Source organism: Prionailurus viverrinus, chromosome F2 (genome assembly GCF_022837055.1).
Source record: "Prionailurus viverrinus isolate Anna chromosome F2, UM_Priviv_1.0, whole genome shotgun sequence".
In the NCBI taxonomy this organism is placed as follows: domain Eukaryota; kingdom Metazoa; phylum Chordata; class Mammalia; order Carnivora; family Felidae; genus Prionailurus; species Prionailurus viverrinus.
Window position 1 is genome coordinate 29,382,373 of NC_062578.1, and position 27,488 is coordinate 29,409,860.

At 44.4% G+C, this 27,488-nt stretch overlaps 1 protein-coding gene across 2 annotated transcripts in view; it reads right to left on the reverse strand.

The window, feature by feature from the left end:
• Positions 1-27,488, reverse strand: part of ZNF704 (zinc finger protein 704) — a 242,776-nt gene that overhangs the window by 23,172 nt on the left and 192,116 nt on the right. For both annotated transcript variants that reach the window (XR_007148527.1, XM_047842149.1), the window contains exons 3-6: positions 25,975-26,078; positions 21,275-21,522; positions 6,798-6,898; positions 2,251-2,518 (exon numbers count right to left, since the gene is read on the reverse strand). Coding sequence is in view for 1 of the 2 variants with exons in the window: in XM_047842149.1 (XP_047698105.1) it covers positions 2,251-2,518; positions 6,798-6,898; positions 21,275-21,522; positions 25,975-26,078 (721 nt within the window). In the remaining variant the exon portion in view is untranslated. The remainder of the gene's footprint in view (positions 1-2,250; positions 2,519-6,797; positions 6,899-21,274; positions 21,523-25,974; positions 26,079-27,488) is intronic.

Genomic DNA, 27,488 nt, shown 5'->3' on the forward strand with positions numbered 1-27,488 from the left:
TTAATGTTTATTTTTGAAGGAGAGAGAGAGTGTGAGTGGGGGAGGGGCAGAGAGAGAGGAAGACACAAAATCCAAAGGAGGCTCCAGGCTCTGAGCTGTCAGCATGGAGCCCAGTGCAGGGCTTGAACCCACAAACCGCGAGATCGTGACCTGAGCCAAAGTCAGACGCTTAACCAACTGAGCCACCAGGCATCCCAATAAATTCTTTTTAAAAAAAATGAGCGTGTGTATACACACACACACACACACACACACAGAACACATTGAAGGACATACAAAAAGTATTACCCAAGGGGCTTTCTTGTTGTTGGGATTAGGGGATGAATTTTATTTATTTGCTTGTGCTTTTAATATTTTCTATGCTAGGGGCGCCTGGGTGGCTCAGTCGGTTGAACGTCTGACTTCGGCTCAGGTCATGATCTCGCTGTTCGTGGGTTCGAGCCCTGCGTTGGGCTCTATGCTGACAGCTCAGAGCCTGGAGCCGTTTCAGATTCTGTGTCTCCCTCTCTCTCTGCCCCTCCCCCACTCATGCTCTGTCTCTCTCTCTCTCTTTCTCTGTCAAAAATAAACATTAAAAAAGATAATATTTTCTATGCTGGACATTTATAATGTCTACGAACAGAAAAATCCCAATATTATGAATAAATGGTTTGGGAAGGACCTTTCAGATCACCTACTGCATGTTCTACCTGTCATACAGATGAGCAAAATAGTTTCAGTTGGTTCAAGCCCATGATTTTGAGCCAGTGTTTCTAAATGTAACACTGACAAACAAGAAAAATTATTCTTTTTGACCAACAAGAGTCAGCAATGAGATTCATTGCATCTACTACTTTAATAATTAGCTGTATTCCATTGCTCTTGGGTGTAAGTCTACTAAATACATATCTGAAAGCCTCCCCCGCAGGTTTAGTTTTAATAATTATAAATATAGGTGCTAGTGACAGTGGTTTTGTAACTGGCACCACTGGAAAATATTTTGGCAATACATAGCAAGATCCATAAGCTGTTCGTGTTGTATCCTCTGACTCAGTAATTAGTCTTCTGGGAATTCAGAAGGGAAGAAAAAGGTACTGGCACAGAGGTTTCACAGTACAGTTAGTAATGATCGTAGAAAAACTGGAGAGGCTAAAAAGTAGATACCTAACAATAAGAGAACGATTAAAACAAATTTGGTGCCTCGATTTAGTCGAATACTATTCAGTTATATGGAAAGTGTTTATAAAACAAAGGTAGGAGAACACAATTAAAGTACAGACAGGAGATTTTTTAAAGATCCTGCATAAGGCAGTTTGAGAATTATGGAAAAAATGTTGTCTTAAAATCTGAATATTATGAAATATCATTAAAACAAATCAATGTTTATTTTTTAATTTTATTTAACATTTGTTTATTTTTGAGAGACTGAGAGAGAGCATGAGCAGGGGAGGGGCAGAGAGAGAGGGGGAGACACAGGATCTGAAGCAGGCCCCAGGCTCTGAGCTGTCAGCACAGAGCCTGACACCAGGGCTTGAACCCATGAACTGTGAGATGGTGACCTGAGCTGAAGTCCAACGCTTAGGAGCCACCCAGGCTCCTCAAAACAAACCAATGTTTAAAAGAGTTAGTAACTGTGTGGGGAAAAGGAGCCACGTCCTGTGTTTGCAGGGTTTGTCTCTACGATCTTATCAGACTTTAGAGTGAAGCAGATGCCGGAGGGTCTGTTCCAATACAGATGGGGGGGCCCCACCCCTAGCTTCTGTCCAGTAGGTCTGGGACCATCCCAAGAATTTAGATTTTTAACAAGTTCCCCGGTGATGCTGACACTGCTGATGTGGAGAACACTGATAATCACCGTTCTGATCCATGAGAGTTAGTTACCAATTCAGAAGGCAGGGCATGAAGTCCCAGATCTGGGGTGCAGGGCCATTCTGAGCTTTTCCATGCTCACCTTTTCACTTATTTATTTATTTTTGTTTAACAGATCATGTGCCAGGCACCCTTCTGAGAGCTTTACAATATTAAGGATTTTAATCCTATGAACACCTCTAAGGGGCTGGATCTTCAGTCAGCACTGGGGAACCAAAGAGCCCCTAGGGTCCCATTTGTGTGAGATCTGGGCTTTAAAAGGAGAAGAAATAACAAACTCAGCTACGGGGCTCCGTGTGTGGTGCTGTTTTTCCCCTGGGTTACCCTTTCCTCACAGGTCAGAACACTACTCCTTTTGGTCAGGGGTCAAGGTGATTACCTTCACGGTCCTTTGCAAGTTACCTGGTAAGCATGGTCGGTGTGCACGAGGTAGAGGGTGGTGGGAGCTGAGCGGCTCAAGGGCGTCATCAATTTCGTCTCAGTTTTGGCACAAGGAGCTTCTGTTCGGCTTGAATCTGGGATGGGGAAAGTAGGCGGTGAAGCCAGGGACTGAGAAGGTGACACCGGGGCCAGGCTGCTCAGTCCATCTGCCACAGAGTCTGTGTTGAGCTTGATCTCAGTGTAGTAGAAGTCCTCTTCTCCATCACTGTAGTCGGAGTCCCCAACACGTCTAGAGTGAAGAAAGTGACAAGATTACACAAACCCCTCTGGCTTTCTTGCCTCGAAATCTTGCACATGCTGTTCCCCCTGTCTGGAATGCTTTTCCTCTGTCTTGTCTGCCTGGCAAACTCTGACTTACCCTGTAACACTCAACTGTCCACTTGCAGGGAGGCCGTCTTGACCTCTTAAAACAATTCCTTCAATCAATCAAGTATTCAGCAATTTATTGAGAATCTATTATGTCCAGGCACTTTTCTAGGGTCTTCTGAAAGCAAGATGAACAAAGCACAGGCTATGATTTGATGGAACTTACATTCTAGTGGGAGAGGCAGACAAGAAACCCGGAGAGAAATGCACTTTGAATATGTCAGGTAGTGACAGATCCCAGAAAGAAAAATTAAGCAGATTTAGCGTCCTTTAGTAGAGTAACTGATGAGGGGAAGGCATTCTTTTAAAGAGAGTGTTTGAAGGAAGTCTCCTGGAAGAGTGACATTTGAGCAGGGGCCTGAGTGACACCAGGGAGAAACCCTCGCCAGAATGCATGGGAAGATCACACAGTGAAGACCAGCCACACGGCCCTGGGGTGGGCAGGTTCAGTGTTCTCCACAGAGGGCAGAGAGGCCAGCGGCTGGTGCTCCGGGCACCAGGGACAGTGAACAAAGGCAGGGGCAAGAACGCACAGGGTTTTGCAGCCCATGGAATGGCTTTGCATTTTATTCTCGAGTGATAGAAGCCAGGGTGGGGGGGCAGAGGGGAGGTTGTGAGGAACCTAAGTCACTTTTTAAAAAGATCACTCTAGCTGGGGCGCCTGGGTGGCTCAGTCCCTTAAGCATCCGATGTCACTTTAGGTCATGATCTCACGGTTGGTGAGTTTGAGTATAAGGCCATTGGTGAGTTTGAGGCCACTGACTGAGGTCCACCTAAGGCTCTCCACTAGAAAGCCTGCTTTGGATTCTGTCTCCCTCTCTCTCTGCCCCTCCCCCTTTCTCTCTGCCCCTCTCTCGCTCGCTCCCCCCCACCTCAAAAATAATAAACATTAAAAAAAAAGGATCACTCAGGTTAATGTATGGAGAATAGTGGACAGAGGGCAAGAGCAGGAGGCTAGAGAGGAGGCTGTTGTCACTAATAATCCAGATGAGCTTTGCAATATCTGGCGACCAGGTGGTGATGGAAGTGACCAGGAGTCAAATTTGGTTTGTATTTTGAAGGTTAGGAATCAGGACTTAACTCCTAACTGCTAGATCCTCTATGCTTCTGTTGAAGTGTATCCATTCTGTTTAATTCACTTTATTGAATGATTTGGCACATTTCTGTAATTTTTTTAAACCCTCGATCACTTCCCTAACACTGTGATTTCATTCCCCATGCATATTGATGTATCTGGCATAGAGTAGGTGCCTATTAAATGTTGAATGGATGAAGCTGATACTGTAGCACAGCGATTATGAGCATGAATCCTGGAGTCAGATCTCCTGGGTTCAAATCCTGAAACCCTCTAGCTGTGTGTGGGATTCTGGCAGACTCCATGGCCCAGTGCTTCAGGCTCTTTACTGATAAAATGGGGATAGTCATAGTGCCTGCTTATTGTGAGGATTAGGCAAATAAATATACAGGGCGCAGAAGTGTAAGTACTAAGATTATTAAATTAAAATACAGCTGACATTAGAAGGCTTCAATTTTTACTATCGACCAGAAAAGTATCTTCTTGGTGCTTTCAAAGTTCTCTCTGAGACACCAGAAATTGTATTCATCCACAGAAAGTTTTGAGTAAAATAAAATAACTTTCCATAACTTTGGAAAAGATTTATCCGATTTGTCAACTTCTAGGGAAGCGGTATACACCCAGCAACCTAGTTTTATAGGACGGCCTCTGTCTACCTCCCTTCCACGAGGTATCCCCAAATTTCCTGAACATATCCACCAGTAGTAGATCACTGACTTGGAATCAACTTTTCCCCCCACTTGCAAGCCCTCTACAGAACCTAGAATAAAAATCTGCCCTTCACCTTGGCCTCTCCGCTCGGTCAGATCAGCGGCTTCTCTCGGCCTTGCCCCATCTCCCCTGAGCTCTCGGGCTGAGGCGTCTGGGGAGGTGCCTCTGGGTTGCACCAGGTCTGGCAGGCCTTGGCTTTCTGACAAGCATACCATTAAAGACCCCAGAGAGTGGGCCCAAGAATGTGTGCCTGTTCTATTCCTGTCCCCGCTTCCTTTCCAGTAAAGGGCAGGCCAAGTTGCTACTGGCTGCCGAGTGCTACTAATAGACACATGGGCCTGGGGGAAATTGTGTGTCCCACGCGGGGATAAATCAGGATCAGCCCCTGGTGTGCAAGAGTGGAGTGAGGTTTCAGAGAAAAACACTGTACTTCTTCTACTCTTGGTGTGCACCCCAGAAATATGGGATGGCATATATGTTTTGGGGGTGCTGTGGGATGCTCCCCTCCCTCCCTGCCATCCAACCTGCATTAAAACGATTCCATCATCCGGCATCACATAATTGAGCTCCTGGATTACGGCAAAGGTGATGTCCCTCTCCCAGGCCAGGAGAGAGCTTAGACTCAGGCTTCACAGACACAGACTGGCCCTAGCGTCCTGGCAACCCAGGCCCATTCCTGTGCAGCGGCTGGCGGGGTGGTGAATTCTAATTCATCAAGGCAATTTTAAGAGCACGGAGTAAAAAGGGAATCCTAGGGAAGCAAATACAGTGGCTGCATTTTAAATTTTACCCACCATGAGAGCAGCCTGGGGACCCAAAGAAAAATCGTGAGATGCCACTCACAGTCTATAAATACGTCTATATGGCATGTGCTTCTGTGAGGTACATGAATTGAATTGGATTCAATTTTCTGGGCAGATGGACTTTAAAACAAATACCCTAGCTCCTGATTATAGCTTTGGGAAGTTTTTTTCTAAACCTTTAAATAACTCTGAGCTATTTACATTATGAGTTGTCCTGACAGTGAGGTTTGAGGGGAGACACTGCAGAGTTTCCTTCCTTGGAGACTTCAGCAACAGGAATGAGGGCGTTCTGCCCTGCAGCGTTTCAGTGTGGTATTTCTTGGAGGGTGAAGCTGGACCCTCTGGTGAGGGGAGCAGAAGCCCGGCCTCGCTGCGCCACACACACGGCACTTGGTGATCTGTGCGCTGTGCCCTGAAAGGGCTTGGCGGTGTCCCCAAACATCAGCGCTCGCTACCCGTGAGTGTGGTGGGTCCCCGCTCCTCTCCACAGTCACTGAAGGAACTCGCCTGCACAGATCAGCGCAATCACCTAAGAACCCACTTTGTTTTCTTTTTATACCACTTTTTTTTTTTATGGATGCTGCATTTCCTAAATTTATCCCTTGTTGGGCAAAGTGACTATAGTGTTTATTTCTCAACATTCATCTTGTTGAAAGGACTTCTTTGTCCAAGCACTTGGGGAGTTGGTCATGTGTTTCGATTTGTGTTGTGCACACTGACTATGACTTACGGCCTCCCGAGGTCCCTTCCAGGTCTGAGGTCCTTGGGCAGGAGACCCAGAGAATAAATGACAAGATTGCTGAAGGTCCACTGTCCCTCTGGTGTGACCCCTAATCTCTGCTGCTGGAAGCTTTGTGTTCTCCTTCCTTAGAAAGGTTTTTACGTAACACAAGGAAAAGCATAGATTGTACAAATAAAGGGCTTATTTGAGCAACAGAAAATGATGGAACCAAGTCATCAGGCATCATGAGAACAGAAACCACAGCACTGATTGACACAGTGGTTCTTAACCTCTTTTAGTGTGTGTGTGTGTGTGTGTGTGTGTGTGTATTATACACACACACACACACACACATATGTACTTCTCAGGCTCAAAGTCACCAATACTCTCCATTGGGGAAAAATGCACATTTAATTTGACAGTTTCAGCGGGTCCAATGAACCTACCCTACCCTAGTGTTTTATATTTTATAAGTCACTCTCAGGTACATTTTATTTTTTGACCCTTACCCATGACCTTGCTGGGCCGATATTACTATTAGCCTCATTTTCAGAGGGAACTGAGGCTCTGAGAAGTCACTTGCCTAAAATCACTTAGTAAGTAAATTAGGGAGGCTTTTCAAGTTTCAAGCATTTTCTTTCCACTGTGCCACACAGGCCTATATTATCTAAGTGGCCCTCTCCACAGTGATTAGGAAGACCAACCAAGCCCAGTCTCTATTCCTGTGTTCAGAACTTTTAAGGAAGAGTGTGGTATATAATTTCTGAGTGCAGGGGGCCTTAGACTGAACTCCTGGAGACTACATCAGGCTCTGAAGGGAGGGTTGCCTTACCCAAGATGAATGGTCCTTATGTGTTTCTGGATACCTGCCGCGGTGCTCAGCACTTTCCCACAGTTTTTCCAGAGGCATTTGAACATCACCTTCATAGAATTCTATAAACAGGACAGAGTTACATTAAAATGATAAGTAACCCATCAATATTTTCTTTCTTTCATCTCAACACATTCCCCACCCCCCTTCATTAGAAAAGTAACAACTTCCCATCACCTTTATTCTAACTCGGCGCACCATTCTAGGAACCACCATGCCCCCAAAGCTGGTGAGGATCTTGGTGACTTCAGACATTTTCCTGCATCCTTGACAGATACCAAGCTCCCCTGAATATTTAGTTCAGTTTCATTAAGGTGGTCACAGTGGTGTTAATGACTGTATCTAACATTAATTGAGCACTTACCATGTGCCAAGTGCTGTTAAAAAGAGTATCTCATTTAATACTAAGAGATGGATAGCCTTATAACCAGCATTTTATAAATTCACAGAGAGCTTCAGTAAATTGTGTCCAGTCAATAAATCAGCTCCTAGCAAAGCTGGGAATCCAGCGAGTTCAGCTCCAGTGTCCACTAGGGCACAATGCCACCTTCTTGTACAAGGGTCTCAGCATTTTCCCAAAATAGTCCAGCACAGTGATTGAGAGCACTGATTTGGGATTTACTTTCTCAAGCCCTTAGTTTCCTTATTTTATCAAGTAGGAACAATAATAGTAACTGTCTCATAGAGTTATTATGGGATTAAATGAGGTCATGAAAGTGAATCATTTAGCACAACATCAACAGGAATAATCATTCAACCAATGACAGTTGTTATGGTGTTATGATTATGCTTCCTGAAATGAATTTGACAGGAAATTAGTTTTCTCCTGAGAGGGCCCTGGTCATTGGGATGCTGCCGCTTTGCTGATTATTCCCATGGCCATGGTGACAGTCACTTCTGTGTGCTCATCAAGCCCCGTTTCCTCTTCCTCCTGGGCACACAGCTAGACCTCATTTCCCAGCCTCCCTTGCAGTCAGGTGGAGTCATGTGACTGAATCAGGACCAATGGGATACTGGCAGAAGTGCTGCATATTCCTCCAGTGCCATCCGAGCACAGGCTGCTGACCAGATGCAGAGGACACTTGATGCCTGGGGGACAGCAGAACCACTCGATCAGGGGTCCTTAAATTTCTCTTTGCTATGAACCCTTTTGGCAACCTCATTAAACCTATGGGCCCCTTCTCAAAGCAGCATTTTTTAACACTTAAAACGTATAATTACAAAGAAGAGCCAGCAGAGTGAAATACAGTTCCCAAAATATGAAAAGTATTTTGTGATATGGAACTGTATGTGCTCTTTACGTACCATATTAAATAACAGGATCTTGAGGTGAGTCTAATAGCTACCATAATTTCAAAGTGGTGTTAAGCTTAAATGATATTTCATGATGTCTCCTAAAATTATCATGTGATATGAAAACATCTATGATTTCTATTGGTAGTAAAGTCACAGGCGGCATTAATACTGTGGTTGGATACCATCAGTCATAACTGCAGGAAATGCTGAATTATAGTTAAGAGGTCAATGATGATAAAGATACACTTTTCCCCCCACTCCAAGTTCCCAGACCCCCTGAATTCTGCCCACCCTTCTGGGCACTTATAGACTCCAAGTTAAGAGGAGTCCATTAGGAGGCAGGAGCATGGGTCCCTAGAGGACCATGGGGAACAGAGACACTCCCTTCACCACTCCCACTGAGCTGATTGGACTGTGACACACAAAATAAATAAACCTTTATGGTGTTAAGCCACTGAGGTTTGGAAATAGGCTGTTCCAACAGGAAGCCTACCCTTACCAATAAACACAGTAGTGGTGGTACCTTTCCTGAACTGATGAAATTGATATAGACTTGTTTAGGAGTCCAGCAGGATTTCTGCCGTCAAGTCCTTGTGGGGCCCACCAGTGTTCGCCCTGTTCTGTGAGCAATCACTTACACGTTTAGAAGATGACTTATTCAGGTATTACTGATGGGATTAGTATCCTGATCCAGACAGCCACCCTCACGGAAGACTTTTTCTCAGTTGAGAAGACACTTGGAAATTTCCAGAACTGAGGACGATTCTGTGTGTTGGGGACTGGCCACTTTCAGCATGGCAAGTAGAGGACAAATCACAGCAGCCCACGGCTGCAGTCCGCTATAGCAGAAGAGCAGCAGCACGAGAAGCCCGCTCTCCCTGTGGGCGTTGTGACCCAGGCGCCCGCTGTGTCCTAGAGGCTGCTCCCAGGGGGCTGGCATTCATGGCGCATCAACCCAGGCACTCCTGTCTTGGCACTGGGGCCCCACACGCAGTGCGGGGATGCTCACAGTGGGAATGGGCAGGGCTGAGCTACGGAGGAGCTGAAGCTACAGAGAGGTGGAGCTGGGGCTGAAGAGGGGCCTGAAGGAAGCTGAGAAGCAAATGCATACTTAGGAGACTTTATTGTTATTTTTTACAAGTTTGTTTATTTATTTTGAGAGAGAGAAAGAGCATGAGCAGGGGAGGGACAGAGAGAGAGGGAGAGAGAGAATCCCAAGCAGGCTCTGCACTGACACCAATGTGCACGGACATGGATGTGGGGCTGGAACTCACGAACTGTGAGATCGTGACCTGATCCCAAATCAAGAGTGGACACCTAACCGACTAAGCGACCCAGGTGCCCCTAAAAGGGAGGGTATTAAAGATGACTTCCATAGCTAGGCAAATTGTTCTGTTTTGAGTATGTTAACTTAGAGATACCTACTATAGATCAAGAGAAGGTGGCAAGTAGGACACTGGACATATGAGTCTGGAACTTAGGGAAAGTCAGGGCGAGAGATACAAATTTGAATTTGGAGTCAGCAGCCAAAGGATCACTTAAAACTCAGGTCTGGATGAGATCATCTAGGCAAAAATGAAGGTAGAGATAATTAGAAGGCCCAAGACTTTACAGCATCCGGTATTTCTTATTGGAGATAGAGCAGGAGCAGAAAGAGAGAGAGAGAGAGAGGGAGAATCAAGACAGTGTGGTATTACTGCACAGTCCGAAGACTGTTCAAGAAGGAAGATGTGGCCAACTGTGTTGAACAAGGACTGGGAAGAGTCCTGTGGATTCGATACATGGAGGCTGTCAGTGGCCCAGACAAGAGCAGGTTTCTCAGAGTAGTGGGATGAAGTCCAACCGCCATGGCTGGAGAATAAGTGGGATTTAAAGAAGTGGAGAGAGGGGTGCCTGAGTGGCTCAGTTGATTGAGCATCTGACTCTTGATTTCAGCTCAGGTCGTGATGCCAGGGTTGTGGGATCAAGCCCTGCACTGGGCTCCACAAGGAGCGTGGAGCCTGCTTAATATTCTCTCTCTCTGTCCCCCTCTCCTGCTCGTGCTTTCTCTAAAATAAAAATACATTTATTTTTTATTTTTTTTTTCAACGTTTTATTTATTTTTGGGACAGAGAGAGACAGAGCATGAACGGGGGAGGGGCAGAGAGAGAGGGACACACAGAATCGGAAACAGGCTCCAGGCTCCGAGCCATCAGCCCAGAGCCTGACGCAGGGCTCGAACTCATGGACCGCGAGATCATGACCTGGCTGAAGTCGGACGCTTAACCGACTGCGCCACCCAGGTGCCCCAAAAATACATTTAAAAATAATAAAGAAGTAAAGAGAGTAAGTGCCACCTTTTCAAGAAAGGTGGCTGATATGAGAGCAGTAAACGGAGAGCTTGTAAAAATGAGTCATACTAAATTGAGTTTTTATGTTGATGGGCACAGTTGCAAAGGAAGGAGGGACAGACAATGTAGTCGAGATGCGGGGGATAACTACAGGGTGAGATCCTGAAAAAGAAAGAGGATTCAGCATTAGCAACCCCTCGCACAGTGGTAGGGTTGCCCTGAAAAGAAAGACCAAGTGATGGATGTAGACTCAGTTAGTTTGCTGATTAAAAAAAAAAAAAAAAAAAGCATTCCTGTCTGAATGCTTTTAATTTTTCAGTGAGGTAGGAAGTGAGGTTAAATCTAAGGGCAAAGTGGGGAGGCTGTGTGAGAGCAGACGAGGCTGAAATGGCTGCTTTAGAGACTGGGAAAGGACCAGGCAAGGCATGTGATACTATTTTCATTTTCATGGGGGGGAAGCAAGAATCCAAAAAGTTAGGAAACTTACCCAGTGTCCTTTGATGGTTCCAGCAATTGGTCAGTTAGATAAAGGCTTTCGTAATTAATGTAATAGTATTGTGCAACATACAGAGCCAAATTCCTTCTGCATATTAGGAATTATTTTAAAGGTTCAAATTGCTGATTGTTTTAGGAAATGACTATCACTCTGGTATTTTTGTGCCACAACATTATTTATAAGATTGCTGTTCCCAGTCCTTGCAGTAATATGTCCAACATTTTTTTTTCCTTTTAGAGAGAGAGGGAGCATGAACAGGGGAGAGGGGCAGAGGTGGGGGGGAAGGGGAGGGGAGGGGAAGGGAGGAGAGGGGAGGGGAGAGGAGGAGAGGGGAGGGGAGGGGAGGAAGGGGAGAGGAGGGGAGGGGGAAGGGGAGGGGAGGGGAGAGAGGGGAGGGGAGGGGGGAGGGGAGGGGAGAGAGGGGAGGGGAGGGGGGAGGGGAGGGGAGAGAGGGGAGGGGAGGGGAGGGGAGGAGAGGAAAGGAGAGGAGAGGAAGCAGGCTCTATGCCCAAGGCGGAGCCCAACACAGGGCTCAATTCTGTGACCCTGGGATCATGAACTGAGCCAAAATCAAGAGTTGCATGTTCAACCAACTGAGCCACCCAGGTGCCCCAAACACTTTTTTTTTTTTAAATTGATAAGCAGTAAAGCTTAATACAAATTGTAGAAAAATAAGTATCATTGGTATAATTCCTTTCCTTAGTCAGGAGGAAACAGCTGATACAGAGATCAAATCCAAAAATTACAATGGAGATGACCAATATCCTTTCTAAATTCCTCAGAATTAGGGTAACCACCAATTACAATTGTTTTGAGTATCATCTCCTCAATTAGATTCTCACTTTTTGGGTCTCTGGTATGGGCTCCCCAGGAATCAGTTGCCCAAAGAAAATTAGGTAATGCATATGAAGAATGATCAACTTTGCTTCCTCCTTGCTTTGTTCTTTTGCTGGGTTTCTAAGAGAAACGCTGGGGATAGGCCAGTTTTTATCACGTAAGCTGAGAGTAGGAGCCATGACTTCTTGCCCAACACTCTACTCCTGTGCCTAGCATAACTTATTAATTAGTATTGGCTGTGCTGAATCTTGGGAAAGTTGCATTTTGGGGCCCACGGCAATGAGCCGTATTTGAGACATCTTAATTTACTTAAGCATTTTGGAAGCTACTAGTAAATACTCTATGTTCAAAGAATGTCCAAAAGATCATTATTCTGTGAAATTCCAGAAGATTTCCCAGTGTGATTACCACCTGATGACCTTATCTGGCTGTAAATTAACTTCTTAGCACAGGCCCATGGCAGGCATGGTGCACACTGAATTATAGATGGTTTTCTCTTCACTCCATACAGTAATTTTTTCTTCCAGACTTACACCCCCTGCAATGCTAGGTACTCAAGGAAGGTCTAAGTTCACCAGAAGAAAACAGAAAATGTGCAGCAGGAAAAATGATTGTCTAATTTACAATGATTTGGGTCATTGGCATAAGCAATTGGGAGGACTTTATGCAGTATTATACTCCAGAAGCATAGAGAAAGTTCCTGCTGATTTGCAAGGTGGTTACAAACGCAGACTCAGAAACATAATTACACATAGTGGGGAGACCTTTAACTGGGTTTTGGGAGGGGGCAACCCCAAACTCCTTCACAGAGGGAAAGCCCTGATTTCTCTTCTACCTCTTCTTTTTGGCATTTCCTTTGAATGACATCTTTCATTCATTATCCCATTTTATCCCAACCTGCCAGAACCCTGCCCTCATAATTTACCCATGCACAAATATTTGCTATCTCTAAATTTAAGAGCAATACAGATGAAGCTTTGAAAACATCTATCGTTTTGACCCAATATCAACTTTTAGGGGCTCTATCCTAAGAAAGTCATTTGAAACGTCTCCAAAGACGTGTATAAAGATGCTCATGGCACTGATTTTTAGACCAGCGAGAAATCAGAAATAATGTCAAGATTGCTGAGGGGATGATCAGATGACTGGTTAAATTAATTCCATATAACTGAATATTAAGGAGCCTTATAAATGAAGTTGTAAGAAAAACTTCCTTGATGTGAAAAAACAAGCTCCTAGTGCAGGCCCACACCATCCTCCACCCTCCACCCTCCACCCTCCACCGCGCTCAGTGCCTGGAGGCTGACCTTCATCAGCGGGTACCCTGGCCAACTGGTTTCTGGTTGAGTCTGGCCAATGGAAGGACTGACAGAAGGCGGGCAAGCAAGGGAAGAGACTGAAAGGCAAGAGGGTATGGATTCCCTCAACTTCCTGTCTGCCTGGCCACAGGTGGGCAGTGGCTCCATTTCTTCTCCAAAAACTAACACTTCTGTTGGTATTTTCAGAGTTTTGGTAACCCCCTGGGTTCTGGAAACCTCTCTGTTTATTTGCCTCTTCAGGCTTAGGGGTGGTAATGTTGTTAGCTTTTGGGGTAACTTCTCCTGATGTCTCCGAACCCTGTCTACACCTTTGTCAATAGCTTCTTCATTAAACTCTTCTCAATTGTTCCACTTGAGTAAAGCACCTGTTTTCTGCCCGAACCTTGACTGATACAGGGGAAAAGCAGCTCATAAAAGTATCTGAACATTATCTTTTTTGAGGAGAGGATATGTCCTGCAAATAAAAATGTACTACACCATGGTGGAAATATTGGGGAGGGGGATCTTATTTTTACATTAATCTGCAAATGTAAAAATTATCCTACTTTTAATTTTTGAAAGTTATTTATTTAAAAATGGAGTCACCCTATCACACTTGCTTGACTAATTTGGGAGAATAACAGTATATTAAAAGGATATCTCAACTTGAATGAAATCAAGTGTCTTCTCTCTACGTAGGTGAAGGATGTGCTTGTGTCAAACCATGGGGCCCCTTAAATAGTGGGTAAGTACTTTTCAAAGTCCCCTAACGACATCCAATGGAAACAAATCCTTTGTCTACAAACAGACTACTCACTGTTACATGAAAAGAAAAAACAAGCCATGGGAGGAGGAGGACAGGAAAAAATAGCTAAGTAAACGTCACCCAAGTTGCCACACGGGTCCTAGCTCTCCCAAGGAGGCCAAAGCAAGCAAAGTTGCTGGGGCAATCGCAGGGCCGAGTCTGAACGTGCCCTTCAGTGCTTCTGCCCTAGCTGCCCCTCGCAGCTCTAACAGAAAGACGTTCACAGAGGAGGATGTCCGAGGGAGACGAGGCCACCCTTGTCTGGGAACCACACTGTGCTAGGGTCTTCCATACATGTGCCTAGTTTCACACTCACAACAACCCCACAGGAGTGAAGCTCTCAGCGGTTACAGGCAGACTCCTGGGATCTCAAACACGCCCGATGTGAGCTCCTCAGCAGCTTCCAGGCAAGCTCTTCAGAATCACCCAACTTTGGTGCAGTAGGCTATGAAGGCTGGAGACAGCTTCCTGGAGATGTGTGACCTTCGCAGCGGTTTCCAGACTGTCTCGGACGCCAGCTGCTTTGGGGCGACAGGCTGAGATCTCTGGCCAAGGCTTCCCTCATCTTTTCTCTGCTTGCCCTTCCCATGGCAAGGCTCAACCCTGCTTTTGAATTTTTTCGTATCTGGAATACATGGAATGGCTTCTGTTTTCCTGAAGAAACCCAGACTGGTCCACGGGACTGACAAGATGACTGCTGAAGGTCACCTTCAGGTCCAAGAGTGGAAACATGGCTGAGTTTTGAAGTATTACATTACACGTCTAGGGATAATAAGTTCAATGAAAGTTATGTTCCAGAAGATACATGAACATCACTTTACTGTCTGCTTTACCACACAGCAGCCTGGGGTTAATACCAAGTTGCTTTTTCTGAGAGAAAAGTGTGAAGATCCTTGGGTATGTTTCATATGGCGATTGAGGTGTTATGTGTAGGTGTACGTGTGTGTATGTGTGTGCACGTGCATGTGCACGTCTGTGTGTGTGTGTTGGGGGTGGACATTGATACATCTAAGTCTCCCCAGAGAGGACCAGGGTCCTTGATGGAAGGGGAGCATGCAATTATTCTGTATACCTGAGTTTGCTGTGTTATACATGTCTCCCTAGCCTGCCTCACGTGGGAGGGACACACACTGCTTGGCAGAGGCTCCAATGGCTCTTTGGGGACTAAGAGGTCCACTCAACAGCTTCCAAAAGACTGGCAAGGGGACAGACATATTTAAAAATTCACTACCTACCTAGAAACTGGTAGGGGTTCCAGTTCTTTCCTTTATTGGGAAAGCAGCCTTATACACGTCACCTCAGCTTCAGGGCTTTATTTCTTTATTTCTACGACAGGAGGACTGAAGAAGTAATGTGTGTGTGTGAGGTTAATGCGAAGTGATGGGTGAATTCAAATGTATACCAAATGTGGATCAAACATCTCCCATCTACAGGCACTGCTTATAGATGCTGTGATGACAAATAAAATTTAAAAGTAAGAAAAAGATTTCTTCTAATGGAATAATAGAGAATGCATTCTTTTGTGTCAGGCTATTTTACCTCAGCATAATGTTTTTGAGATCTGCCCACTGTTTCACGTATCAGTAGTTTATTTCCTTTTGTTGTGGTGTAGTATTCTGTTGAATGAATATACCACAATTTGCTTATCCATTTACCTCTTTATGGACATGCGGGTTGTTTGCAGCATGGGGTGATAATGAATGAAACTGCTATGAACCATAAGTCTGCAAGTCTTTTTGTGGACATATGTTTTCTTATCTCTTAGGTAAATATCGAGGAGTGGAATTGCCGGGTCATATGGTAAGCGTCTATTTAAATTTATAAGAAACTGCCAAACTGTTTTACAAAGTGATTGCACCATTTTACATTCCCACCAGAGATGAATGAGAGTTCCTGTTGCCAACACGTGGGATTTTTGTACACTACAAAGCACACACTGTAGGATTCCATCTACTGGAAAGTCTGCAATGTGCGAAATGGACCTATAGTGACAGAAGTCAGGTCACTAACTGGCTGCCTGTTTTTGCAGGTGTTGTGAGGGGCATCTGAGTTCAGAGGGGCATGAGGAGTGCTGAACTACTGGCCTGATTACAGCGGGGGTCACCCAGGTGGAGAAATTAGTCAAAACTCACTGCACTGTATACTTAAAATGGGCTCATTTTATTGAGTGGCGATTATGCCGAAATAAAGTTGATTTCAAATGATTTGTAGAACAACGACAAAAGCATTCACGAGTTAACAAAAATCTGTACCCATGATCTGTTTTCTCAATCAGTGGCTTGTAAAAGCGCATCTCATCCTTAGGAGAATTTGTACATATCTGGATGTGTTCAAGCAGTCCTGTAACTTGGAAAGGTTGTGGTGGGTGATTTCTGAAGTCCTTCGAGGTCCAATACTCCGGATCTTCTGTACTGCGTGGTAGATTATTCTGAGGTCCTATCACTAAAGTGCCTAGATCTCACTCTTCTGTGTCCTGATTCTCTCCGTGGCCAATCGGCTCCCCTGATCTGGCTGGCGATGCTGTGTCATCACCATGAAATCCGTACGGTGTGACCCCGAGCTGCTTTTCTTAGCACCGCCCTCCCCAGCAGTTCTAACAGATGGGTCTATTTCTGGAACAGCGGTTCTTCTTGCAGAAGGCACTCTCTGCTCAGAATTAGTGGGCTAGGAATTAAGTCAGTGCAGAGACTGGGAACAGCTTACGCGTGAGGGCTTTACGCATTTGTTTTCTTTTCAGAGCAGTCATTCACAATTTAAAGTGACTCACTGCTTTTTTGGTTCTGAAAGACTGAAAATGCAGAGTGGAGCAAGTGATTAATTCATTGTTTACTACTCGCAAAACTATTGCTGGAGCACCTTATGATCACTCAGCATTTTTTTCTCTGACTTGGGATTCTCCCTAGTCCCCGGGTAAGGTGGTTCGTGGTCAAGACACTTGTAAAATCAATGAGAATAATGAAGGCTGGAATGTAGTTATTGTCTTTAAGTTGCTGCTGATGTTCTGAAATGTGGAGTCCTGAGTCAGATTTCCTTGTATGGCCCCTGATTTCTGCCCCTGTCGCCGTTGTCCTCACCCCTCACCTGAACGTAGGCTGGCCTCTCCCATTAACCCTAACTAAGTCCAAGGTGGCTGAAGTGGCTGAGGGATCCAGTGTCTTGAGCTGCAGCAATACTGATATAGTCAATGTGGGGACAGGATGGAGCATGGAGGTGAGCACCCCCTTCTCTCCACACCCACGCTTCTCAAATTTCTATTCAGTCAGTTGTCAAATGGGTAGAAAGGAAAGCAAAGTATTAGCAGCCAGTATGAACGATATGTTCAATATGAACAATAATGTTCATATAATCCTCAGAACAACCTCATCAGTGGGGTGCTATCATTATCCATATTTTAGAAATGAGGAAACCGTGCCTTAGAGAAATCAAGCGACTTGCTCAATACATAAGTATTGAGCTGGGGTGCTAATTCCAGAGCCCGGACTTTCTTATCCTGTTCAGGGATGGACAAACTTAGAATCTGACAGAATTAGGGACCTGACATGGAAAAAAGCATATTCATAAGTAGTTATCAGCACTTCTTGATTTTCTAGAGGTCTTCTGGGATTGATGGTAAACTATACAGACTGTTTTCTCCCCGGCTCCCAGAGTGTCGGTAGTTAGGGTCACTGCATCACCTTGTGGTCATGACCGGAACTGCAAGTCCCCTGTAGTCTGGGTCCTGGCTTTTCTCTGAGCATGGAAGAACTGCCTGTCTGTTCGTCTGAAATCCCAGAGAAAAAATTCTGCTAGCACTGGGCTTGAGGTAGTTGGTTGGCTGATCTCCAGAGCCAGGAGAAAGAAGGCTTTCATTTCTGTTTCTCCCATTTCCAATACCTTGGCTAAAGGTCCTCTTAAGAGCGATGGGTACTTCATTCAGGAAGTAGTGGGCTGTGGCAGACAGCCTGGAGTTCTGTTCTCTGCCCTTGGATTTCTCTCTGGATCCTTTGCACCCCAATCCCACCCTGCCAAATAACGTTGGCTGTAGCTGCATCTGATTATTTTCTTTCCGTGTTATTCTCCTCTGTGGGCAGAGGGAAATGTGGACTCCTTGAATTTGCTTCCAAAATTTCATCTTGGCTATTTCAGCTAGGCTGATCTTATCTCTGCCACGTTATAAGCTACAGGACCTTGGGCAATTCATGTAACCTTAGTGAGCCTCTTCTGCAGAATGGGGATACAACTATGCCAAGGTATAGCATAGTTGTTAAACTGCTAAAAACATGTTAAAACCATGTTGTAAATTGTAACTAAATATGCAAATGCAGTTGTTACCAGCAAACGTTTCCCCATCACTGCTGATAGTAAAAGATAATGCCTTGTCTAGGCAGCACATCTCATACTCTCTTCCTCCTTCTGTAAGAGGTACATGGATCACCTTAAGAGGTCAGAGTGAGATGTCCATGTGTGGGAGACATAGGAGAAGAGATGAGAGAGCTTTCATAAGGAGGAGAAAGATCAGGACCTCTGCTTCATAATCCCATCTAGGGAATGTTGCTTCCCCCTTTGTATAGGGTCTAAAAATGTCTGTTATAATGATGCTACATTCCAGTACATGGGGTTTTAGGGCTTGTACATCCTTTCTACTTATGGTCACATTTAATCTTCATGATTATCCTGAGAGAGGTTTGATAGTACCTGTTTGCCTGGTTTATAAGTGAAGAAGCTGATAATCAAAAGGGATACAGGATCTTCTTAAGTTCTCAGGGTGGCCAAGTTGAGTTTAGGATGTGGATCTTGATTTCTGTTCAGTGCTCCTTCGTTTACCACTTACCATGCTATCTCTTTACAACATAGAACAGGAGCCTCCAAACTTTTTAAACCATGAGCCACAGTAAGAGGTAAATTTTTGTACATTACCCAGGTAAGTGCATAATTGAAACAAAAACATCAAGAAACCACACTTACCCTGATTGAGTACAATGCATCCTATTCTGTCCTATTCATTAAAGAAGTGCTATTCACAGCTCATTAAATTGACTCATAACCCACTAGTGGATTGAAACCTGCAGTGTGGAAAATACTGATCTAGAAGGTTCTCAATCCCCACAAGACATATGACCATCACAACTGCCCATGGTCTTAAATGGATATGATGCATCTCACCAACTAGAACATAGTGTCTAATGGATTACGCAAATTAACTCTTAGAAATCTTTAAAGGATTTTAAAAGCTCTAAAACAACCGCATCACAGTTACCGTGTTTCTACCACATTATGAGCACAGCATTTTTCAACCCAAGTCATTATTGCCTCTTTACACATCAGTGTCCACCCACCCAGCATCCAATCTTAACGGAAGTGGCTGCATCTCAATCTCAAGACATTGTGCTGGTTCACTTAATAAATACAAAAATAAGCAGCAACCATCCCACATTCTCATTACACTATTCAAAGTAACTTTAAGTTATAAAAAGGCAACGTCTATGTAAGATCCCTGATTTAAAAGTTAGTGATGGTGAGCTTCAGCCAGCAGGGGGTACTCCTCTGGGCAAATCCAGGCTCTGATTAGCTGGAAAAGTCAGAAAGAAAGAAGGAAGAATATGGCTTTTATTCATGTGTTTTTTTCCAACTACCCCGTATACTGCAGAGTGGGTCTTCAAATGAAGCCACTTTGTAATGAAGCTTTTTTGCTCTTTTCCTTTGGTGACTTGACTATCCCCTAATTTAGTCGAAGCTGACAGACCTTAAGTACAAATGTGGCCAGTGCAACTTAATGTAATGCAAGACTGAATTTGGCTGGTGTGGCTCCATTAGAGACGAAAGGCTGGGGCAGGCTTTCAGCAGCGCACCTTATGAGGCGGGGGTTCCTGGGCCGGGAGTCCTTGCCACAATGCCAAGACCTGCTTGATGGGAGCCACAACTACATACTCAGGTGACCCCAGAGAGAAAGTCTGTGCAGCCTGAAGCACAGACCTGCAGGCTTTGGGTCCAACTTGCCCGCAGGTTCCCCCAATACAAGTGCCAGCCTGTCTCCCTGACTAGTCGAGTGAAGACTCAGTCCCTGGGGCCCCACAGGATGCTGGAGCCACTCCAGCCTTCCCCCTCCACCTAGGGGACTTGTATGTAAAACAGCAACTCTCCATGCCACTGCCCCTGGGAAGGACAGGAGACCACATGAATGCCCTGTTCTCTGGGTAGAGAGAGAGGCTGTACAACCTCTACTGTTACACATGCTGAATGATGCTGAGAGAGAAGCAGGGAGGGACAGTTGGACCGATGCCATCTCTTTGTTTTGCTCTTTGGAATGAATTGGGGGAAAAAAAACAGGTTGCATTGCAGTACTCGGGGCTTTGCTTTGGATTTTTGTTTGTGAATAGTCATTAAGAAGGAAGCTACCAATGACAAATTAAAATACCAACATATCAAGTAACAGTTTCACATTTATACAGCGATTTAAAAAATAACGTTAAAGTGTTTTCTAGATGTAGCAGTAGCATTGCTCTATTCTATGAAATAGCAATACTTTCCAAAAATTGTGAGTAAACATAATAGTTTCAATGTATGTGAAGAAAATGAAAAGAATCTGAGCTTTAGGTCCAGGCAGAACCTGTGTTTTGAATGGCAGGTCTAGCCCTTTCTAACCTGCATGACAGCAGTGAGTTGATGCATAACCTCTCGCTCCTTAACCTTCTCGTATCAAAATGGGAATAGAATACTTACCAGCAGGACTGCTGTGAGGATTAAATGAAAGTATAATCAATTAATTAGGTCTCCTTTTTCACTTTTAATTTGGCAACTATATCATTTTTAGCATGTAGATACGTACATAGGTTTATATGTCAGTTTGCACGTAAGTTTCAACCCGGTTTTATAAAAATTAGACGCAAAATAGTCTTCCCAACAACCCTTCAGGGCTTACAGAAGCAGAAAAGAGAAAATAGAGTATTAACTTTATTTTATATCACACACAAAAATAAGTCCCACGAAGAGTGAATCACCAAACCAAGCCTGAAGTGCAATCTGAAGCCTGTTGTTAATTCTTACACCACAGGATGGGGGGTGTGGGGGGGGGGGGCATGTGTACTTAGAACATGTCAGTGATTTGATTATTTTTGTTTTTAATCCTGACCCTTAATTTACGTTGAAACGTCCACAGGATGGGGCCGGGGACACGTGTACTTGGAAGAAACGTATCAATGATGTGATCATTTTTGTTTTTAATCGTGATCCTTATTTTGAAACGTCAGAGAACGTCAGAGGGGAGCACGAGCTGTTTCTGTGGCTCCCAAGGGACGTGGGCAGCAGAAATGCAGAACAGCCACGCCAGGCTCACACCGGCCCTTCGAAGGCGGCCGTTCCTGCAACCAAAACCCGAAAACGGCGTGGCCGACACCCACCTTTCTTTTCCTGGGAATGGGCTCGTCGAAGAGCAGGTTGCTGGCCTCCGCCTCGTCGATGCCGTCGTCGGGCTGCGGTTGCGGCTGCGGCGCGGGGCTGCGGAAGGGCTTGAAGCTGTCGGCCGACAGCGGCGGCGACGGCGTGGACGGGTTGGACTGGTCGCTGGGGGCGCTCCAGCTCCAGTAGCCGCTGCTGCTGCTGCTGGAAGGCACGCCTCCTCCCTCCTTCCAGGATCCGCTGAGGCCCTCTGTCCGTGCACACAAACACAGTGTCAGTGCTGTCAGCGCGAGCTGGCTGTGTTCCGGGCGGAACGTGGGGGGTGGGGGTTGGGGAGCACGGGGGGGGGGCGGGAACCTCGATTCTATGCTCTTGAAAGCGCTTGCAGCCCACTCCATACTTTGCAACGGCTGCGTATGTAACATTTACTCAGAATCTCAAAAAAAAAAAAAAAAATCGCATCGTATTATAGTTGATAAACATTTCGCTATTTTAATCACATAACAGGTTTTTCTAACAGTTTTCTGACGTGTGTTGTTTTGTTCAACACTAGCTTCTCAGGATGACAGTGGAAATTATATGAAAATGAGAAAAAAATAAGATGTTCTTGTTCACTAAGTTTGGGGAGCCCTGTATGTATTTATTGACTACATTTCTAAGAAAGAAATCATTGGCACTGGTCTCCCCCCACCCCCATCCCCTATTTTAACTTTTTAAAAGGAATTTCTCATAGGTCTGTGGTCCTTGGATTACATGTATAGAAAAAGTTAGTCTAAGGTTTAAGAACCTAAGAGAATAATTTCTGGATAGTTACCTAAAGCCATCTACCTTATTTTAACAGCTGCTTATTATAACAAATGATAGTGCCTTACATTTGGTGAATGTTTTACATTTCACAGAACTCATTCACACAATCTCATGCATTCTCACAACATCTGTCTCTCAGAGTAAGGACTGTTATGCCTACTGTACAGATGGGGATCCTGAGGCACCAGGATGTTAAGTGACTTGCCACATGACTACTGTGTAACCCTGTGGGCTATGAGGCCCAAACCCTGGTCTACCCATGGGTCTTTCTCCTTCATGCGTGTGGGCCCTGTGCTGTGAGCAGCCTCCTTTGTCTCCAGCAAAATGGAGATCAGAGGAGAATTTATTGGTAATGATTACTGGTAAGACTGGCGTTGAATTTTACCTGTCCACTCGTGGGGAAACATTATGAAATGTCTGCTAATGTAGAGAGATCTTTGCCCAGTTAGGATGTCTTTGGGGGGGGGGGCTCTTTTAATCACTGAAGATTTGCTTTACCTTTGAAGATACCCAATCTTAATTAGCACTTGCATAAATTCTACCTTCTTTTTAAAGGATAATTTCTGCTTCATATTTATATGCATTCTGAATATATTAAAACTATAGTCTAAGTACACGGGGGGAAGAATCTCAAAATGCCTCATTAAAATATGCTGCTAACGTCTGTGTAATTAGTAATGAAGGTAAACAGACTAACATTCATGGAAAAATTTATTAACCACTTTCACATAATTATAGATTTCTAGCGTCTTCCTCAGCCAGGTCAAACAAAAAGTTCACTTCCGAGACTGAAGTTTGAAGTTGAAATGCCAGATGTAAGTTACCCATATCATTAAAGCAAGGCTCTAACAGAATCCAATGGTCATTTATGCGGGCTCACACCTCGCCGGCCTCAACAAAACCAAATTAGCATCTCACCTCTGCAGTCTACACAGAGACTGATGTACTGACGGGACCCAAGTTGCCTGTAGAAAATAAGAAACCTCCATTCAGGACAACACGACTTCAAGAGGAGCCTAATGTAAGGCCTTAGTAATAGAACCTGGTGTGAGACACTTGCTTGGCAGGCTTATGAAGCTTATAAATACACTGCAGTAGGCACTTACAAAACAAAATACATTCATGGTGCTAGATGTGTAATCATGCTCGCTGTGAGGAACTGAATTTATTTTGAGAATCAACTATGATTATAGTGTGGTTACCTTGCTTCGTGTCAGTGCCAAAAGTTAATCTGTTTACTTGTGAATGACCTTTAGAAACACTATTTAAACAGAAGAACAATGTGATATAGAATATAGAAATAGATTTTTCAGAAAAAAATCAGAACCAATTCAGAGTTTTCCTTTTTTGTTTGTTTTTTAAGAGGATCCTGTCTTCTTAAATAAGTATTTGCCCAAAATGCAGACATATACTGCTGGACTCTTACTCTCTTTGCAGACCCACATCCTGACAAAATGATTCTTCCCAGAAACAGAAAACGGTCACGACCGTTTATTTCTAAAAAACTTGGTAATTCCTTCATTATCATAAACTGCTCTCCTTTTTTTAAGAATTTGCTTCCTGTTGTAGACTAAATGAGAGATAATAGACAATTTGGGATTATTAGTTGGGTAGTTATTTTTTAAATCATAATGAACACTGAATTACTTTCTTTATAACTAGGCTAACAAAAGTTTTCATTGAAGAAGTGAACACTTTATTTTGATTCTAACCTTTTAATACAAAGGAACGTTAAAGATGTTCTCAATTAAAAAAGAATGCAATAAATGGTATTTGGTAAAAATGATGAATACATTAAAAATATACTTTTTCTCCGCTGAGGACTCCATGAAATTCTGCAATTCCTTTCTCCTATGATTGCTTTTGGGGGTGCCTTCAGTTTTGCTCTCACTGTACTCTTTCTTTAGTGGCGTTGCCAAGCTGAGAAAGGGAAGTCAGGATACCTATTTTCCAACATGCCCCGATCAGGTCATTTAATAGGGACGGTTAGGCTCATTTCAAGAGCACCTTATACCCCAGGTGGATTGGAGTAAGTTGTGGTCAGGACTCACCGGACGCTCAACATACTTATTTTAACACCTCCTGCTTAAAACCAAATTATGTGTGAACCATAGCTCAATCCCATAATTGACTAGACTGGCTTTTAAGAGAAGGTTTTCTTCTCTTGCTGCAAAGTTTCATCCAGTGGTCTCAGTGGCTGACATTTCAGTGAACTGAAGTTCAGTCTGGCTTCCGCCCAGGGGTTGTCCGCTGTGAATAATCTTGCCAAAACCACCTGTGACCTTCTACTTGATGCAAAATTTAGTCCTTCTCATGGTTGACCTTTTGCAGCATCAGAGTCTCTCCCTGAAACACGCTTTTCCCTTGGCTTGCATGAAACCACACTCTCCTGGTTCTCCCTTACCTCTGTGGTAACCCGTCAGGCACCCCTCAGGCTCTTTTCCCTCTGCTGGTCCCTTACTTGATGAAGGGCCTTACCATCCCCCTTAGCCATCCTCTCTTTACACTCTTTTTACACAACTCCCTCGAGGTGATCTCATCTCTTCGTATGGCTTTCCCAGTTCCACACGGAAAGCCCAGGCCTCTGTCCTAGGTTGCACCCAAATCTCCACCAGACACGGACCCTTGAAGAATCCTCAGGTTCTGACTACTAAACATGTCTCAAACCAGACTTAGCATCATCTTCAGAAACCCCACGTCATGCTCAAACATTTGCCCATAGATCTATTTCTCTACTCTGTTCTATCTTGGGGAGTGGGCCTCTTCCGGAAGCACACCGACTGCCGGGAAGTCACCCTCGCTGTTCCCTCTCCTTCATCCTCTCTGTCCATCACTCAGTCCCATCGACTTTACCTTCTTCCCATTTCTCATTTATGTCCTATTCATCCCTACTGTGACCACCAAGGCCCAGGACGCTCACACAGTTCTGTTTTTTGGTTTTGCCTGTAAATCCAATCATAACTTTCCAGTGCCCACATCATAGCTATCCTACAGCCTCAGATTAATGTCCAAACTCCTAGGCAGGAACACATAGCTCCTCTTGATAGATCTTGGGTCAAGCTTTCCCACTTCATTTCCCTCCTAATTTATCACACTGAATTATATGTGTCAATATTATATCACGACTAAGCAGATCTGGAATTAGAAAGATATGGAATAGAATTTCAGCCAGCTCTGCTGTTTAAATGTCAGTTAATCCACATGTGCCTCAGTTTACTCATCTGTAAAACAGTGATAATAATATCTCATAGAGTTGTGAGAATTACATGATAAAAAGCAAGCTTAGTACTTGGCATACAGTAAGTGCTTAATAAATGCTAGCCATTAATATGATAGATGTTTTTTTTTCCCCAAAGGAACTGTACAATATGAATGATTATGAACACTGTTTTCAATGATGTATTCAAACCATCTAGCATGGTACCTAATACATATATATTGAATAAGTGAATGGCCTACATACTTTTATTTGATTAATAGTTATTATTCTATTGGGACAATACTTTTTCAAAATATTTAATATTCAGAGTTATTTGATCCAATTGCCTGTCTAATTGAACAGAAATAATGCTGGTGAAAATAAGTTCATTGGACCAATCTCCATTTATCTAGGAAAAAAGGAACACAGGCACTGAAAGATATGTTCTGGACAGGTGATGGAGCTCAGTAAATGTGAGCTGAATGGATGGATGAGATGCTGTGAGGTCTCTGGGGAGATGAGCAGGAGGCTGATAGTTGTGAGGTCTCCCTTTCTTCTACACATACTTCCCCTTGCTTTCTGCTAATGGGTGGCGGTTACTTGTTTATTGTGTTTGATAGGAACGGGAGCCCTCAAAGAGAGGCTCTGTTCTTGGTGTCAGGGGGCCCTTCCCTGTGCCCCAGACCCCAGGCTTACCGTTTGGCCGCACAGGAGGGCTTCGAACCAAAGGGCTGGTGGACAAGCTGGTTAGTACCATTGCTGCTGTCACCTTGTCCATGTCCAGTTCCTCTGAAGATTTCCTGTCAAACAGGGTGGGGGGGGGACACTGTTATCTGTGCTTACTCTGCCTACAATGGGCCACGTACCCCACAAGTACCATGTATCACATGCTGCTACACACATTTGCTCCTTTAACTTATCCCTGTGAAAACCCAAAGGATTGTTAGCTTTATTGTACAGATCAGGAAGCTGAGGTCCGGAGGTTAAGTGATCCAGTCAAAATCCTATAGGATGAGGAAGAGAAGGATTCATTCATTGGATATTTATCTGACAAGTGTTTTATTGAGAGTGTAGGTTAGACCTATAACTACAGGTTAGACCTTGTTGTAGGCACAGGTGACACACAGTGAACAACAGACAAGGCTGGTGGGGAGAAACACAATTATCAGTAAACAGAGAAAAGGGAAGAATAATTTCTGATAGTAACAAGTGCTATGAAGGGTATAAACAGGTTGGCGTGACAGTGACTGAGGGCGGTTGCACTCAGGGTGGTCAGGAAAGGTTTCTCTGAGGAGATGACATCTGAGGTGAAGTGTGAAGGGGGAGGGGTCAGTCCTAAGGAGGTAGGGACATGCCCTCCTAGCAGAAGGGACAGCTGTGTCAAGGCGAAGTGGCAGGAATGAGCGCCAGATATTTGACGAACCACCTACTTTGGGTGAGAAGGGGAGAGGGGTGCAAAGCTGGTCATGTGGAGTCCTGTGGCCATGGGAGCGACTTCAATTTTATTCTAAGTGGAAGGCGTTAAGCAGGCCTAGTGACACAATATGATTAAAAGTAACTACCTGAGCTACTATATGGAGAATGGACTTTAGGGAAGGCAGACCAGAAGCAGGGAGGCCAGTAGGAGAGAACTGCTAGGAGTCAAAACAAGGGGAAAAATAGCGGCTAGGACTAGGGTGGGGACAGTGGCAGGTAATCTGGCAGGACTGGCTCATGCACCGAGGGTGGGAAACGAGCAAAAGGGAGCAATCCAGGCTGGCTCCCAGGCTTTTGGCGTGAGCATCCACTAGAGCCATTTATTGAAGTAGGAGAGAGTGGAGGAGAAAGGCAATTAGAGGTATTTAAACTCCTGTGCTCTGCTTTGCTATACTCTCCTAGAGGAAGGATAGGTCATAGGAGTAGTTACCATGCTGTTACAGTGAAGAGCCACTGGTAATCATTCATTGAGATGGAGAGGTTACTCTGGTTCATTAATTTTGGCCGGTGAACCCCGAGTGAAGGTTCCTGAGATAATGGTCATTGTGAACTGGAGTCAGCTTGTTGAAGCTTATTTCAATAAAGAAGTTAATATCAAGAGGCAAAGACTTACGTAATACATTGACATCAGATAAATTGTGCCACCTCCTGAGAGACGAACATTTTCCATTTTCAAATTAGGGAACAGTTGAAGAAGTACAACAGAGGATTAATAAACCATACTGACAAATGAA